General features: G+C 36.0%; 1 protein-coding gene across 10 annotated transcripts in view; it reads right to left on the minus strand.

The window, feature by feature from the left end:
* NEK1 (NIMA related kinase 1) overlaps positions 1-17,973 on the minus strand; it is a 212,095-nt gene that overhangs the window by 124,984 nt on the left and 69,138 nt on the right. For 9 of the 10 annotated variants that reach the window (XM_081795587.1, XM_081795592.1, XM_081795586.1 and 6 more), the window contains 4 exons: positions 17,739-17,798; positions 17,597-17,644; positions 17,360-17,434; positions 11,879-12,042 (listed from right to left, as the gene is read on the minus strand). In XM_081795587.1, coding sequence (XP_081651713.1) covers positions 11,879-12,042; positions 17,360-17,434; positions 17,597-17,644; positions 17,739-17,798 — 347 coding nt within the window. Of the gene's footprint in view, positions 1-11,130; positions 11,263-11,878; positions 12,043-17,359; positions 17,435-17,596; positions 17,645-17,738; positions 17,799-17,973 lie in introns of all 10 variants that reach the window. The other variant, XM_081795594.1, reaches the window with a different exon arrangement.

Here is a 17,973-nt window from a genome sequence, read left to right on the forward strand (position 1 = left end):
ACTCAAATTTTGGCTACTAAGGCACACAAACTTCCTACAGCCTTTCTTCAAGACCATAACTAAGTTATGCTCTGAAAAATACAGGAAATAATGCACTTTCTGTCTTCCAATAGGTTTAAACACTTTCTGATTCCCATCACTGGAATTTTATAGGATTAGATAATCTCCATAGCTGGTTAAGAGCCTTTTATTATGACTGTCAGGTATGTGTAGGTAGCTAACTCTTAATCTAGTGTCACATCATCAAATTCAGAAATGTACTTTACATAACCCCTGGTAGATTGAGTAGATTAAGAATAATCAATGAGAGAAGGGGGCCAAGATGGTGGAACAAAATGGAAGGTTTTTTTTGCATCTCTCTTCCCTGAAATGCAGCCAGACCAACACTAAACTATCCTGCACACCTAGAAAACTGATTGAGGATTAACACAACAAGCTGCACAACTTGAACCACAGAACTCAGCAGGTATGCAGCATGGAGAGGTGAACTGGGGGAGAGAGAAGCTGTGGAGGGCAGGGAGCTGTCTTTGCTTGTGGAGAGAGGACAGAGACGGGGGGAAGAGTACGGGAAAAGCATCCCCCCAACAAAAGCAGTTGGAGAGAAAGAGGAAGAGTGGAAATAGCTGCAAGGGACTGAACAAAACAGGGAGAAAGGAGAAAGGAGAAAGGAGAAAGGAGAAAGGAGAAAGGAGAGAGGAGAGGGTTTAAATTCCATTAACACTCTCTAAACAGGGGAGCAGAGAGTCTAAAACACCACAGCTTGATACCTGGCAGTGCTCTGGTAGGAAGGGTGAATCCCCAGGAGCAAAGAGAGAAGTCCCAGGGGTCCTCAGGTAACACGGGGAGAGGTGGTTCCCCTGATGAAACATTTGGTAGAGGCTATGTGGACATCCGACAGGAAAGAGTCCCAACAGACCCCAGAGATCAGCCACATTCACTGATTTTGGAACAAGGACGTTGGGGGTGAAGCCTGGCACCAGATGTGTGTTGTGATTTGCCATAATCCCTGAAATGCTGCTGCCACATGATCACAGGAACTTTTTCTGGGGCAGGCTAGTGCCCGGCTTCAGTCTCTGAATATTGGCAGTAGCACTGTTGCACGAATGTTGCTTGGTGCAGCTGGCATCTGGCCATTGCTGGGCAAGACCCACCCCCAGAGGGTCTGAGTAGGTCAAGGCCGCAGTCCCTCAGAAGTAAAGTGTTGGTAAACACAGCCCCATCTGAGATAAAACTCAGGAGGGAGGTGCCACCTGGCAGCCTGATGGTTTGGTCACGGACCGTGTAGAAATGGGGAGTGGACAGAAGCCAGAGACAAAGGAGGGATGCTGGTTGAGGGCAGCACAGACTTCTGAAACTAGAGACTGGGTACCTGGGTGACACCATTTTCACTCCTCCCACGCATGAACATACACACCTACATGTGCCACAACAATCCACCCCAGTAAGCTAAGCAGTGCCATCTAGTGGAGAATGGAGCCATTAAACTAAGCCTCCCCCCACCCCGAACTGGGCCAACCACAAGTCTTGAAGAACACCATAAGTCTCTCCACCTGCTTAGTTTATGGACTGTAAAGTGCTTCATAGTTTGACTCCTAGGGGAAACTGTATGTAATTTCAATCATATCTCATTCTGTTCACCGGTCCATCTATTCAATTTTTGTTTCCTTTTTCTTTCTTTATTCTTGAATAAAGACAGAAAAAAAATTAATTCTTTTTTCCATTTTTACATAAAAAGATTGTTCTTTAAATATTTTCTGCTGTATTTTTCACTTTTTTGTAAATTTTTAAAACTATTTTATTGTCATCATCTCCTTTTATTCTATTTTACTGTATTCGTTTTCTCAAATTTTCTAATGTTTTCCCTTTTTCTTTTTTTTTCTTTTCATTCCCTTTTTTCTCTATTCTATCAAGCTTCTTTCAACAACCAGACCAAAACACACCTAGGATTTGGCATCCTTTATTTGATTTTTTGTGTGGTTTTTAATTTTTTAATTTTTATTTTTTTTACTCTATTAATTCCTTTTCTTCCTTCAAAACGACAAAACAAAGGAATTCACCCCAAAAGAAAGAAGAGGAAGAAATAACAGCCAGGTACTTAGTCAACACAGACACAAGCAAGATAGAATTTAGAATTTAGAATCTGAACAAGAATTTAGAATCACAATCGTAAGAATACTAGCTGGGGTTGAAAATAGATTAGAATCCCTTTCTGTGGAGGTAAAAGAAGTAAAAGCTAGTCGGGATGAAATCAAAAATGCTATAACTGAGCTGTTCTCGAATGTATGCAGTGGCGGCAATAACGGATGAAGCAGAGCAGCAAATCAGCAATATAGAGGACAAACTTATGGAGAATAATGAAGCAGAAAAAAAGAGGGAGACTAAGGCAAAAGAGCAGGATATAAGAATTAGATAACTTAGTGACTCACTAAAAAGGAATTAACATCAGAATCATAGGGGTCTCAAAGCTTATGTGAGCAAATCAGAGCAGAAAATTTTCCTAACCTGGGAAAAGACACAGACATCAAAATCCAAGAAGCACAGAGGATTCCCAATAGATTCAACAAAAACCAACCATCAACAAGGCGTATCATAGTCAAATTCACCAAATACTCACTCAGGCAAGGAAAGATTCATGAAAGCAGCAAGGGAAAAAAAAAGTCCTTAACCTACAAGGGAAGACAGATCAGGTTTGCTGTGAACCTAAAATTGCTCTAAAATAAAGTCTTTTTTAAAAAATCTAATTGAAGAGGTATGTTAAGACATAAGACACAGATATAAGCAAAGTCAGACTGGCCAGAGTTGCTGATAAGAAGGGAAGAGGAAAGATAAGTGAAGTCATAAAGGAGCAGGCAAATGTGGGCATTGCAAAATATAAGAAAAAGAATGTGAAAGAGTTAGTTGTGTATAAATTTCAGTTTGCTGATTCAGTTTGAATTAGGGAAAAGAACTGACCAGGAACAACAATGACATACAAATTTTAATAAAACCAGATGCTTTGACAATGTTCTTTAATGCCAATGACCACTAAAAAGTACAAGGCAAAAGAATCATAATATTTAAATTGGAGGATACCTTAAGTATTAATTAGTCTAACTTCTTGCTGAATAAACCATTCCTCTAGTCCCACCTGGATATACCTGGCACATGGCCATTCAAAGCTCTAGTTTAATAGTTTCAGCTTGAGGACATTCACTAAATCGCATGATGGTCCACCCATTGAACAGCCCTCATAATTAGCTAAAGTCTGTTTCTCTACTTCTCCTAGTCATAGTAATTCTACACTGTGGAAATATATAAATAAGTCTGATTCTTCTTCTACGTGAAAAGCCATCCAATTCTTCCAAGCTTCCTCCTTTAAGTATATTTTCTTTAATGGTGGCTGGATTCTCCCAGCTCCTTTAATTTTCCTAATAAATAATCCTCACTAAAGTCAACATGGCACAACAGTTAAATGAGTGAACTCTGGAAACAAACTGTCCACTTTCAAATGCTACTTTTACTAATAAACAGTTATGTGGCCTCCAACATATTATTTGTTTATGCAGTGCCTCAATTTCTCCATCTGTAAAATAGGGAGAATAATAATACCTGCTCCATAGCATTGGTGATAAATAAATAAGTAAATACCATAGGCACTTGCCATTATTCATAGTAGTTATGTTCTAAAAAGTCACCATGAGTACTGAAGTAGAGAATACTGAATCATTATCCCCTAGGAGAAACACAGGGTTATGTTCCTGCTAGCCTCTTATTACAACATCTTTGACAATGGATTGATATATAACATTGTTTTATGTGTGTTTCTATTTAAAGATACTTTATTCAATGTATATAGCCTGAATTCTCAGCCAATAACACTATAACTCACATTGGAGCAAAGCTCATTTGACACAAATAATTCCTCCACAAGGCACATCATAACCTTTCTGGACGTAGGAACACCAGACAACACTTCAACACTGTGTTTGAGGGCCATTTTAAACAGTGAAATCATCAAGAATATGCACACAAGTGTAAAAAAAAATGTGAATACAACACAAAAAACACATTTGTGTATGAGTGCTGAAACAAGAAAGCATTGTCTTTTCAACCTCAGCTTGGAATACGTGCATTGGGTGCCTCAAAATTTTTGCTGCTCTGTGCATGTCCATGAATGACCATGAAAGCACTGGGAGTATTGATTGTGGGGTTATGCATAAATTTTAGCAAGTAGTCTAATTCACAAACACGCAATCAATAAGTAATAAGAATTCACTATATATGTAAATTACTTGAAAGTGGTCCTGGAAGGAAGTGTCCAATTAAATATTAGCTCCTATTTTTATTATCGTTATCCTTACAAATCACTATTTTTATAGGTATCTAGTGTGTCAATACCCTTTTGTGTAACCAGTATAGAATACAGTGAAAACTTCAACTCCTCTACTACTTTAATTTTATATATTTTAAAAACTTCTTGGCGTGCCTGGGTGGCTCAGTCAGTTGAGCGTCTGACTTCGTCTCAGGTCATGATCTCACAATTTGTGAGTTTGAGCCCAGCGTCAGGCTCTCTGCTGTCAGCACAGAGCATGCTTCTGATCCTCTTTCCCTCTATCTCTCTGTCCCTCCTCTCTTTGTGCTCTCTCTCTCTCAAAAGTAAACATTTAAAAAAGAAAACTTCTTGGGGCACCTGGGTGGCTCAGTTGGTTAAGCATCTGACTCTTGGTTTCGGCTCAGGTCATAATCTCACAGTTCTTGAGTTCGAGTCCTGTGTTGGGCTCTGTGCTGCCAGCACAGAACCTGCTTGGGATTCTCTCTCTCCCTCTCGCTCTCTGCCCTCCCCCCCCACTGGCTCACTGGCGCTCCTCTTTCTCTCTTCCTCTCTCTAAAATAAATAAATAAACATTAAAAAACAAAACAAAAAAACACTTCAGCTCTTAAAAAGCTACTGGTACTGGAAGGGGCACTGTCATATACTGTTAGAATGAACATAAATTGGTAGTTTTTCCAGCCAGAAATTTAATAATATTTAGTTAATAAATGCATCTAGTTAAATAAATTTGATAAATGTATTAATGTTTATTTCTAGGATCTTTACCAAGAACATAACTGACCAACTCCTTTAACCCACTAACTGCCCTTCTAAGATTCCATTATACAGAAATGAGAAACATAAAGTTTGGCAAAAAATATTCCAAAAAAGTGAAAAATTACAAACGATGGATAAATTATGGTAATTCAGGCACTGGAATCTTACAGACATCAAAATTCCCTTGCAAATGATTTCAGCATGGGAAAATGTTATAGTAAAAAATGTTAGATTAAAAAAAAACCCCACCAGATACAAATTTGTATACATGACTTGATCTCCAGTGACTAAGGAAAAATATATGAAGAAAAAGTGCAAGAAAAAAAGATCAAAGTCTTTACAGTAACTGCCTCTGTAGACAGGAGTAGTGATTTCCATTCCTGCTTCCTAAAACCCTCCTATACTTCAGTTTTTCCAAAACACCTGTATCACTTCGGCAAGCAGAAAGGCAAGACAAAAAAGCCACTTGTGACTTTCCTTTTCCCATGAGCAAACAGGGGAGAAAAGAGGGATGAATGTTTGGTTAAGAATCCTATAAAAGGGATGTGACAAGATGGTTAGCTTCTAGTATTTTTAATACAGGAAATATGTGAGCAGCTCTGAACTAAGCAAAGGAAGCAGTATTAAAGGGGGACTTGAGGATAACAAGGACAAAAAGGAGTAAATGCCTTTGAGTAAAGCAAAACATTGAGGGGCAAAGACAACAGCTTAAGTATGAGGGAGGAGTAAAAGTTGTTGATCCATGTAATAGGATATATATGTAAATATGAGACACTGGGTATTAGTAAGCATGGAATTAGGAGAATATCACACACACAGTAGTTAAATCTTCTCCTTACCAATGATGACTAGCTATAAAAGATAAGGGCAAAGACAAGAAAAGAAAAGAAAAAAGAAAGAAAGAAAAAGAAAAAGAAAAAGAAAAAGAAAAAGAAAAAGAAAAAGAAAAAGAAAAAGAAAAAAGATAACGGCCTTTGTTTTTTTAAGTTTATTTATTTTGAAAGAGAGGGCACATGAGCAGGGGAGGGGAGAGAGAAAGGGAGAATCCCTAGTTCGATGCAAGCCTTGATCTCACAGACTGCAAGATCATGACCTGAGCTGAAATCAAGAGCCAGACACTCAACCAACTGAGCCACCCAGATGTCCCCAAAAATAAGGGCATTTAAATTCTTATAGCACAATTATACCAGCTTGAAGGCTTTTCTATTATTTTTCTTTTTCATTTACAAGGAGTTTGCAAGAGAGAAGCAAATCTTTGAAACATGTTTAAACTTGCTTCTTTTCCCCTAATTTAACCTATTGTGAATATATCCTCTACAGGATCTGAAATTAAAAGAAATAAATTGGACAACTCAGTATTAAACTGTAAAATCAACACACTAAAAAAAGGGGGGGGAGCTGTAAAGCTACCCTATTGTGAGACAAAGGCAAGGTTTTGTTGAGACCCGATTGCATTAATATGTACAAATAAAAAAAAACTTGAGATGATAGTATTAGATGCAAAAGTAATGGTGAGAGAGATGAAGGATGCCCAAAAAGCTCCCCCTGCAACCATCCAAGCAATGACCAAGGGAGGAGATGCTCAACTCAGGCTCGAGACCTCTTCATACAGGCCTATTCTACTATACAGACGCATATGTCAAGATGTGAGAGCACCCCAAAGGACCAAGTAATTCAGGCTCAGAACAGCAGTTGTGACTAGCGAGTGTTCATTCTCTGAGCAGTGGTATTCTATCACTAATTTTTAATAGTTGTCAACAATATAAAGAAATGACTACATATTTTCTACAAATCCAAATTTATTTAATCCAAAAGGATAATCTATATTCTAAGATGGCATCAATCTACATTTTTCACATCAAAATGTCCATTCTTTTATCAAAGGATGGAATTAGGGCTGATAAATTTTTTAAAATGAACTTGGCAAAATTAAAAGGTAGTAGAATTCCTCAAGCAGGTCCTCTATTTATTTTATTTTATTTTATTTTATTTTATTTTATTTAGCTAGTAAATAAATGCCAATCTAAACGAAAGCCAGAATAATGAATAGGCATTAACCAGGCAAAATGGGCAGAGGCAAAGTCATGCTAGGCAGAGGAAGCAGGATATGCAAAGGAACAAGGATGAGAAAACACATGTCTTTTACTTCTCCACCCCCAGAAGTACAGAAAGAGGGAGCACAAAAATAAGGAGTACACAGGCCTCTATGAGACCTTGTAGGCCATTTAAAGGCTATTATTTGATCCAGGGGCCAAGGAAGGGTCACTAGCTCAATTTCTCTCAATGTGTGCTATTTATAAACCTTTTCTAGGTATAAATTTTTTTTTCTAGGTATAAATTTTTTGATCAGATAATTTTTCAGACTCAAAAGTTCATCAAATTTATTCCTGTTAAATTATATCTAATTCAGGTTCATAGTAGCTATGGTCTACTGAGATTATTTTGTTTCCTGATCAATCGTACCACACATTTACTATTTCTTTCCACTTTACATCTTCTGGAAATGTGATGACTGTATCCTTTAAATGTTTTTTAATGCACCCCTTAAAAATGAAGATTAGTTTGAGGAGGACAAGCTTCTACATATTTTTATTTGGATGACATGAAAATACCAACCGGCAGCCTCTGCATATAATTCTTTAACCAGTTACTAATCCACCTAACAATCTTTATTTCTATTTCTTCACCTTATCTACATTGAGACACCCTGGCAACAATAAATTGCTTTGGTTTATCTACTCTACGAGGTATCTAATTTTTTCACAATGCTTCTAGACCAACAGAAATACCTAGTAGTTCTATTTACTAATTAATTACTACCAAACTGTTTGAGTAGTGGTCTGTGCTTTGTCCAACAGATGTAGTTGTGTTTCCCTTCAAAATTATAAAATATCCATGGCACTATGATGCTCCAGTTTGCCTCACCACACAGTTTGAGAACTAAAGTTCTAGCCTATAATTCTAAAAAACAAAACAAAACAAAAAAATTTGACATAATATATTCTGTGTGAATTTATACTTTTCCAAGTGATTGCCACTTCCTCCTAAGATGTTTGCAGGCATCACTTTTAACCTTGCCAGGGATCAACACGAAGAAAACTGGTCTAGTATATAGACTATGTTTTTTGAAAATTATATGATACTTGATGATCTTTGGTTGTCTGCCAATTCTTCTGTTTTCCATATCTTCAAACACAACCAAAATAAATTCACTGAGTATATATGAAACTTCATGCAATCCTTGGCATCATCTTTAATGTTAACCCAATATTTTAAAACTTTATAACCAACCAAAGCAATAACTTTTTACCTTATTCACTAGTAGTATCTTGAGTAGTATCTTCATAACAAAGTGTTTAAGAAGAATTCTACAGTCAGATGGATTTAGTTTAAATCCGAACTCTACCACTTACTAGCTGCCTGACCATGCATAAGTTTTAAATCTCTATAAATTCTAATTTCTTCATTTTTACTAAAAGAATAATAACTAATCCATAGGGTTGCTGTAATGAATAAATACAAGTTGATATACAATAAGAGTTCAATAATACCTACCATCAATAATAACAATAAATTCATGCAACATAAGAAAATGCATACTATTTATTTGAATACCACTAAGCCAACAGAGTTGACACAAATGAAATAAAAATGATCTTATAACCACAAATTATTTAAAAACTGAAAATTAAAATAGTGAAAATATATCTAATGCAAAACAAAGATTGAATGGAAGATGTGGTATATTGGAAAAGGCAACTGAGAAACAGAGCCATTTAAGACAATTTGAAACTCAAATATATGCAAACATTTCAAGGTTATAATAGGAATTTGATGCAAATGGCCCAATATAGTGCAATTTGTCATTCCAAGTATGCAGAATCAAGAAACATTGTGGAAGATGAACAGTGTGAAGAAACATAACATAGTTTTCTCTATTTTCTTTATACTATCATGTGGGAAACAAAGGCAAATGAAAAATTAAATTTCCTTACAGCTTATAGTCCATTGACAAGTCCTTGAAACAGGCAGAGTAACATTCCTCTAGGAACTCAGCTGCCTTGATGATGACACTTTGCTAAGGGTGAAAGGCAATCTTAGCTTAACATTATCCTGACCTCCAGGATCCTGTAAGTCTACTTTAACATATAAAAATTCCTTTGGAAACTTTTTATCTCAACCACCCTCCCAACATATATGTTGGCAATCATACTCTAAGCTTATGGCCCCCTGATATAAATCTGAAAGGTCTCATGACTGAGTTTTTACTAAACACTAATAAATGACCTTTTCCTAACATCAGCTACCCCCCTCAAGGTGCTAGAAACCTTGTTTCCAAAATACCTTAGATTTACACTATTCCTAATCCCACTTGTCACAACCCCAGTGCAGATCTTTCTGCTCACAGGTCCTATTTCCGTATTTTAATAAAACCACCTTTTTACACTGAAGATGTCTCAAGAATTCTTTCTTAGCCATCAGCTCAGAACCCCAACATTTTCTATATCATACTATACATATTTATTTTAGATTTGATTGATATAAAACTAAATAAAGCCAAATTTTATACTATAAAGATAAATAACACCACAGGATAAAAGCCATGAACAAAATTTGCTTTCTCATTTCATAAAAAAAAAAAAATGCATATTTGTGAGTCGGTAAGTAGCCTTCCTCTCTCAAAAACAGAATCTACAATTAGCTTAATACTTCAGGCTAGTGTATATAATTCATAAAATTAATTTATATTCACCTCAATTATTTACCTCTGCTCACCTACATTTAAATCATCTTCTATAATGGGGGGGGGGATCATAAAGGTTTTTATTACATTCGAAAGGATTCTCCTTAAGATGACAAGAAGAAGGCAATATAACTAAATTTTCACAAAATGGTATCTGCTCTTTTTTATATACGTGTTCTACTTTTTTTTTTTACATTTTTTAAAGTTTATTTATTTATTTTGAGAGACAGAGCAAGCACAAGCTGGGGAGGGGCACAGAGAGGGAGAGACAAAATCACAAGCAGGCTCCACAGCATTAGCACAAAGCCTGATGCAGCGCTCGAGCTCACAAACCGTGAGATCATGACCTGAGTCGAGCCGAAGAGCTGATGCTTAACTGACTATGCCACCCAAGTGCCCCAGTATCTGCTCCTTTTTAACCAGACATTTTATAGAAGAAATGGGAATATCTAAGGAAACACATATGCATCTTTTTAAGTTTATTTATTTGTTTATTTATTTTGGGAGGGAGAGAGAGTGAGAGAGAGAGAGAGAGAGATCCTTTGTGTATAAGCATGTGTAGGGGAAAAGCAGAGAGAGAGAGAGAGAGAGAGAGAGAGAGAGAGAGAATCCCAAACAGGCTCCATGCTGTCAGCACAGAGCCCAATATGGGGCTTGAACTCACAAACTGCGAGATCATGACCTGACCCGAAACCAAGGGCCAGATGCTTAACTGAGTGAACCACCAAGATGCCCCATAAACATGTGTGCATTCTTAAGGCAAAAGGAATCATGCAAATTAAAATTACTGACTGCTATCATATTAAGTTAATTCAATGGATGAAAAAGAAAAATCTGATGAACAGGATCACAGAGAGCCATAAATCAGAGATGAATATAAAGAGAAAACAAGCACAAACAACAAAGAGAAAAAAGTGGGATTCTAAGTGATATGGGAAAAAAAAGACAAAAAAAAGCATACTTTGGAATTTTGCATAAAGTGTGATTCCATTTAAATATATTCAGATTTATTTAAAGCAAGTGGGTGAAATTATTACAACCATATGTTGGCTCAAAGTTATCACATGTTCTTTTACATATGCTCAGACTATAACATATAAATAAGCTACAAAAATTAGGCTGAAATGAAAAAGCTGCATGTTTGCCACATGCAGTCAAAGGCCAAATTTGTACCTAAGAAAATTACTGCATCTAAAAGGCAAAGACATATTCTGTGTAATCAATACAGAAAACATGTGAAAAGTATAAGTACTAAGCTATACATGACATAAAACAAAATTACACATGAGGATGAATTTATGGATCATCATAGTTCAGCCTGTTTGTATTGGCATGTTTAGATACAATCTTCAATCTTTTCAAAGATTTTCTAATAGCATCAGGATTTGGGAAATGGTGATGACCTATAGCCCCATTAGGAAATCCTAGATGTAGTCCAGGTGAAATTCCTCTGTAGATAAACATGCACAGTTGGTGTGGGAAACATAGGCAGAAGGAAATGATAGATAAAATTAAATTTCCTTATAACCTGCAGCCCACTGACAAATACTTGAGACAGGCAGAGTAGGACATTCCTCCATGAACTCCCAACTGACTTTTTTTTTTATATGAAATTTATTGTCAAATTGGTTTCCATACAACACCCAGTGCTCATCCCAACAAGTGCCCTCCTCAATGCCCATCACTCACTTTCCCCTCTCTCCCACCCCCCATTAATGTTAATGCTTTGCTAGAGGGGAAAACAACTTTAGCTTCACAATAGCTAGGGCTTCAGTATTCTATAAGTCTTCCTTAACGTATGAAAATCCTTTTGGAAACCTCCCCTTGCCTTTACCTCCTCCAACTTCCAGGTATGTAATCAATCTCTCCTCACAATCCCAAGGGAGCTTTTTCTGCCCAGGGGTCCTATTCCCGTGCTTTAATAAAACCAACTCTTCTTACCGAAGACTTCTCAAGAATTCTTTCTTGGCCTTTGGCTCCAAACCCCAACAATTTTCCACATCACAATGACTTTTATTTTTTCTCTGAAGCAAAGCATAAGCAACTTCTGCAGAACATAGCCATACCTTTCTGGATGTCTTCGGCCATATATTTCTCCTTTCCATTTAGTTTGATTATCTTCTGCTCTTTGCTGTTGCATTTGATCAAAAATAGCATGATAATGTTCATACTGTCCTCTAGAAGAAAAAGGTGATGGAGCCACAGCCCCTCCACTGCCAAAAAAGGGAGCCTAGGAATTAAACAAACAGCTCTCACACGTTTATCTCATAAGACCCAAAAGATCTGTACTACCTTCAAAAGAAAAAAAATTATTTCAACACTTGACTTTTAAAAAGCAATTACCTAATTTGAACATATTAGTAAACATACAGCTTAAAGCAAAATGTTTTCCTACTGTGTTATAACCATTGACAATCAAAAAGTAGCATACCTTGTTACTAAGAATAAAGCATAATTTAACAAACAAAAATATAAAAAGCCATTAAAGTTACATAAATATTGAAAAGTCTGGTCTTAATAAGTTTTGAAACAAGTTTCTAGTACACATTTTATGGTACCATTCTATTAAGTTTAAAATATGTATAGCTTATATGTAAGGTAGAGCCCACTTTTATAACACTCAAAAGTATACTTAACAAAAACATTTACATATGGCATTTAATAGATCTCAAATCCCTCAACAAACAGTAAAGACATAAACACCACTGAAACATAGTCTAGATGTAAAATACAGCAAAACATTTTATCTATCCTTAATCAGTTTATAAACACGTTGGGAAACAAAGCACAAAACTAGAAAACGATTTCCTGCCTGTGGTAAATCAATGGTAGCAGGCACACTTTAAAGTAGTTAAGCACTGAAACTGACTTTCACAAAATAGAAAAAGCTTAGCAGAAGTAAAAATTCCTCAAAAAAAAAAAAAAAAAAAATGGCACTGGAGAAAGATACTGTTCAATCCAGCCTTGAAAGCAATACAACAGAGAGATTAAATGATTCAATATGAGCCAGAGTACTAAAGTAAAAATGAGCTATGTATGTATAATATTTGAGTGTTGACAGCAGGAGGAGGAAGGAAGTATGCAAACAAATAGGATTAGAAGGCAGGCATCAGTCACAAGAGGCTGGTATCTCTAACTGCTATCAAGCCTGGGTGTTTGAGTTCATATAATAAACAACAACAGAAAGCATTTATAAATTTTCTGACAGGTGTAGAATACCAAAACTGTTTTTAAGAAGGTGAGTCATATTATGCATGATAAAGAGGAATGGGAGAGAGAAGAAGGTAGAGGAACTAATCAGAAGGCTTACTACACTGACACCAAGCCACAAACCTAGGAGCAAAGAAAGGCAATTAGTGAAAAAGGGGAGGGACTTGTGGATTCTCTACAGGAATAACACAGGGTAAGGGCAGATTTATAAGGCCACAACCACTGAGACATAAGAACTTAAGCATGTGGAAAACTCAGAAAACAGATGTCAGACAAGGATAAGAGTTAAAATTAATGTGTAATGCTGCATAAGTCATCGTGAAAAAATTTCACTACCAAGAGGAAATGCAGAGGTCAATACTGAAAATAAAACTCAAAGGACTAAAGCTGAGTGGTAGCATTTAAAAACCCATTTTGGGGGTGCCTCGGTGGCTCAGTCAGTTGAGCGTCAGACTTCAGCTCAGGTCATGATCTGATGGCTTGTGAGTTCGGGCCCCACGTCGGGCTCTGTGCTGACAGCTCAGAGCCTGGAGCCTGCTTCGGATTCTGTGTCTCCCTCTCTCTGCCCTGACCCACTCGCATTCTGTCTCTCTCAAAAATAAATAAACATTAAAAAAATTTTTTTTTAATAAATAAAAACCTGTTTTGGGGGCGCCTGGATGGCTCAGTCGGTTGAGTGACCGACTCTTGATTTAAGCTCAGGTCATGATCCCAGGGTCATGGGATGGAGCCGCCCCACACTGGTTAAGATTAAGATTCTCTCTCCGTCTCACCCTTCCCCGCTCAGGTGTGAGTGTGAGTGTACACATTCTCTCGCATTGAAAAAAAAAAAAAAAAAAAAAAAAAAAAAAACAGTTAAAAAAATAAAAACCTTTCTTGTGTGTGAAGTGATGAGAATAGAAGTCAGAACACTGACAAGTAAAGTAAAAGAAGAACTTCTAAGCGATAATTTCTGAAGGAAGAAATCTGGCAAAGAAATGATGCAAAGAAAACTACTGGAATCAAATAACAAAAAATTTCAGTGTACCCACTGACATAAAACTTGTGTCAACATTTTGACACGGTAAGTTGCATACATTATAAGAAAGCATGATTTTTTTAAAAACCAGCTTAAGATGACTACAGATAAGATGTTTGAGTAGCAAGAGATGAAAGTTGTCAGAAATAGGAAGATAACTAATTAGGCAGGAAACTCCATTAAAGCAGTCCTTACACATATCTTCAAAAGTGCATCCCAAGGCAAGAATCAGAATCAGAATTCTGATAAAAGGCAGTTGTATCTCCTATGAGATTGGCTACTCTCTGAGTTTAGTCTAGTGCTAATATCACCTTGACCTGAATTTGAGTCTTCTAATGTTTCTCTTTAGCAAAAATGAAAAGTATGCTAACATCTCTGAAGATGTTTATATTGAAAACAATGCTGAAAATACTGTACTAGAATACTGATGCAATATTGTCTTTCAAAAATCACCTTCTTCCCTAATTATAAGCATATGTTAATGAGTTTTCACAAATATATACACTTGTATAACCACTACCACAATCAAAAGCATATCCGTCACCCTAAATGATCTTTGTTCCTTTGCAGTCAATGTCCCCTCATTCTAACAACCACTGATCTGCTCTCTGTTATAGACTAGACTGCCTTTTCTATAATTTCATATAAATGAAATCCTATAATATGTACTCTTCTGTCTGGCTTCTTTAACTCATTATAATGTTTTTGATTGATCCATGTTGTTGCGTGTATTAACAGGCTATTCATTTTTATTGCTGAGTAATATTCCAATGTGTTTTTCCTGCAATATATTTTCAAACCACTGATATGCCTCTTACACATTATGATTACCATATGATGAAACTATGTATGTGGAACATTTCCTAATTAAAAAAAAAACACATTCATAAGAGATAAATCAGATATGGATGAAGCAGTAAGTCCCAGATTTTACAGATAGTAAATAATCAAAGACAACTGATTATTTATACTGTGAATAATGTCTTATTATTTAGCAGTTTATAATAATAGTATTAATTTTGAAATATACCCTTTAGTTTCTGTTTTATCTTTATTTAAGGGATCTCTTTAAGTTGACTGACATTATACTGAGCCTCCAGGTCCTTATCACCTGCGCAGGAATCAAACAGCCTAAGAAGTTAAATATTTAAAACCCCATGGGAAATAAGTACAGAAACTAACAGAATTTGCTTTAAGTCATGGGAAATAATTTTATTAATCCTTAATGAAAGCATCATAGAAATTTACAAAGTAAAGCAGAAACCTATTAAATACATACTATCTAATACTGTTGAAAAACTGTCTCAATCAGTTATCAAACAACATTGATAGGACTTTAGGATTAAATATTAAACATCACAGGAAAAAAGATATTTTATTGCATATCAGAAGATATATTCAAAAGGAAAAGAGAAAATAATCAAATTCTCAACACTAGTCATGGACTTGATATAAAATGCTTGACAAAATGTGAGGGCCCACACTTCAACTGTTAAGTTTTGCTTTCCAACTGGGTAAGATACAGAGTTAGTCATTTTAGAATGGGCTGAATTCTGAGTCATTCCTTATCATTCAGAAATTCTACTTCAGAGTAAAGTAGATAGTGCAGTACAAAAATGGTAAAGTATAATTTTAAAGATAAAATTATATTACTACAACCTGTAATATATTAATACAGAATTAGAAAAACTTATTGAATTAATACGTAATATGAAAAATCAAGAAAACCAGGACAGAACACACATATCTACATAAAACTTTTATTCAAATCATAACTTTTGGAGAAAAGAAGTAAAAATGGTAATCAAGTCAATTTGATAACTCTATTGGGCACCTAAATAACATCGTTAACTAAAAGTTGACTGGGTAACATATGTTAAAATTATAATACTGAGGAAAAAAAGTTTATCCGTTTTTCATTGCTGTGTAACAAATCACTACAAACTTAGTAGTTTCAGACAATACCCATTTATTATCTCACTGTTTCCCTGGCTCACGAGTCTGGACTTAGTTAGCTGGGTCCCCTGCTCAGGATCTCACAAGAAAGCAATCAAGGTGTCAGCCAGGACAATTCTCATCTGAAGCTCAGGATCCTCTTCCAAGTTCACTAGTTCCTGGCAGAATTCGCTTCCTTGTGGCTGTAATAGCTAAGGTCACCACTTTCTTGCTAGCTGTTAGCCAGAGGCCACTATCAACTCCTAAAGGCCACCTATACTTCCCTGCCATGTGAATGCTTTTTTTTCCAGGCCAGCAGAAGCATGTCTCTCAGACTTTCTTCTCCTCTCTAGTCTTCTATGAAGGAATCTCATCAAATGTCAATTTGATAGTCAAGGAGTGACTATCCTATTACCGTTTACCATGTAACATAACCTAATCAATGGAGCTATAACACCACAATATTCACAGGTTCCACCCACACGTAAGGGGAGGGAATACAAGGTATCTACACTAGGAATCAGAAATTTGGAGGGCCATCTTAGAATTTGGCCTATCATAGATATGTAAAGAATGCTACAAGAGCAAAAGAGGAAATATAGGATTCAGATAAGCACAACAAAGAAAGAAACAAGAAGTTAACCTATGAATCCTTGCTAATCACACTCCAGGCATTATTCTTGAATTTTTTCTTTATTTTTAAATGAAGAAGTCTCAGAAAAGTAGCTTGCCATTTGTTATATAGTATGGATCTACCCAAAAGAAATGTTTGAATTAACATACTTAGGTAACTGGCTAGCTAGGTAATTTGTTACCTAGGTAAATGGTTGGATGTTGGAGTGAGAGTGAGGAGGCAGGGAGGCATGCTATCAAGTAAAAAGAAACACAGTACAAAGACAGAAATCAGGCAGACTACACAGAATAAGGAAACTACAAAATATGGTCTTTAGTTCAGCCTCACTTGAGCACACAGTGTGTGGTAGGGAAGGGATGGAGATGAGCTTGGAAAGACTGGCAGGGGCCAGAGTAACAAGGATCTTATGAAAACTTAATCCTTAAGGCTAGATGAAGCAACAGAAGGATTTAAGGCAGAGGTGTGACAAACTTTATTTGATTTAAAAAAGATTCTTCTGGAAAAAAAGGTATATCATAGTCTCCACACCAAACTTTTTAAGCAATTTTAACTGTGCCAGATATTAGTTATCAATACTAGTTATATATGAAGTACATGCAGGAAAACTAAGAATTCATAATAGAAGAAGAATTTTAGGTATGAAGTTAATCCTTTCCCCACCAAAAAAGCCGATTATATACATTTCAAAGAGCATGGTGAAACTGGAGAAAACACTGCAATAGTGTAACCATACTGATATCAAATGCCTACCTTTACTTCACCACTTCCACCAGCACTTAGCACGTTTCTCCATCCTTGCTCCCTGGCCCTATTTATTCTCTCCAACTTTTGGGGAAAAGAAACAAACAAAACACAATTTCAAGTATTTAATATAAAGTACATGAAATACATTTACTAATACAATGGAAATCAGTGTATTCCTTTGGAAAAAAAAGTAAGTGTGTGAGGAGGAGGTGGAACGTACCAAGAAAAATGGATTATTCTTACCCTTTCCTTTTCCTGTCTTTTCATCTGTTCAGCCTTCATTAAACTAATCTGTAACAATTTTAAAGACAAACGTCTTAGAGCTTTTAAAACTATTATCATCTACAACTTGGCAAGGGAAGAAAAATAAAAGCAAAAAAACTACCTGATCCTTTTGTTTCTTTTCTTTTTCAATAAATTCCAACCTTCTCTTTCTTGCTGCTTCCTTAAATAAAAAAAGAACAGTTTCATCAAAAATAATTGCTACTTTTTTCTGGTTTCATAAGGAAAGTTAGTGCACCAATAGTAGAGGTATGCCCAGAGAGGTTAGGGAGAAAAAAAAAAAAAGAATTAAAGTTAAAGGTTTCTGTTTGAAAGAAATAAGGAGGAAAGGTTTGGAG

The sequence above is a fragment of the Panthera onca genome, chromosome B1 (genome assembly GCF_046562875.1).
Source record: "Panthera onca isolate mPanOnc1 chromosome B1, mPanOnc1 haplotype 2, whole genome shotgun sequence".
Lineage (NCBI taxonomy): Eukaryota > Metazoa > Chordata > Mammalia > Carnivora > Felidae > Panthera > Panthera onca.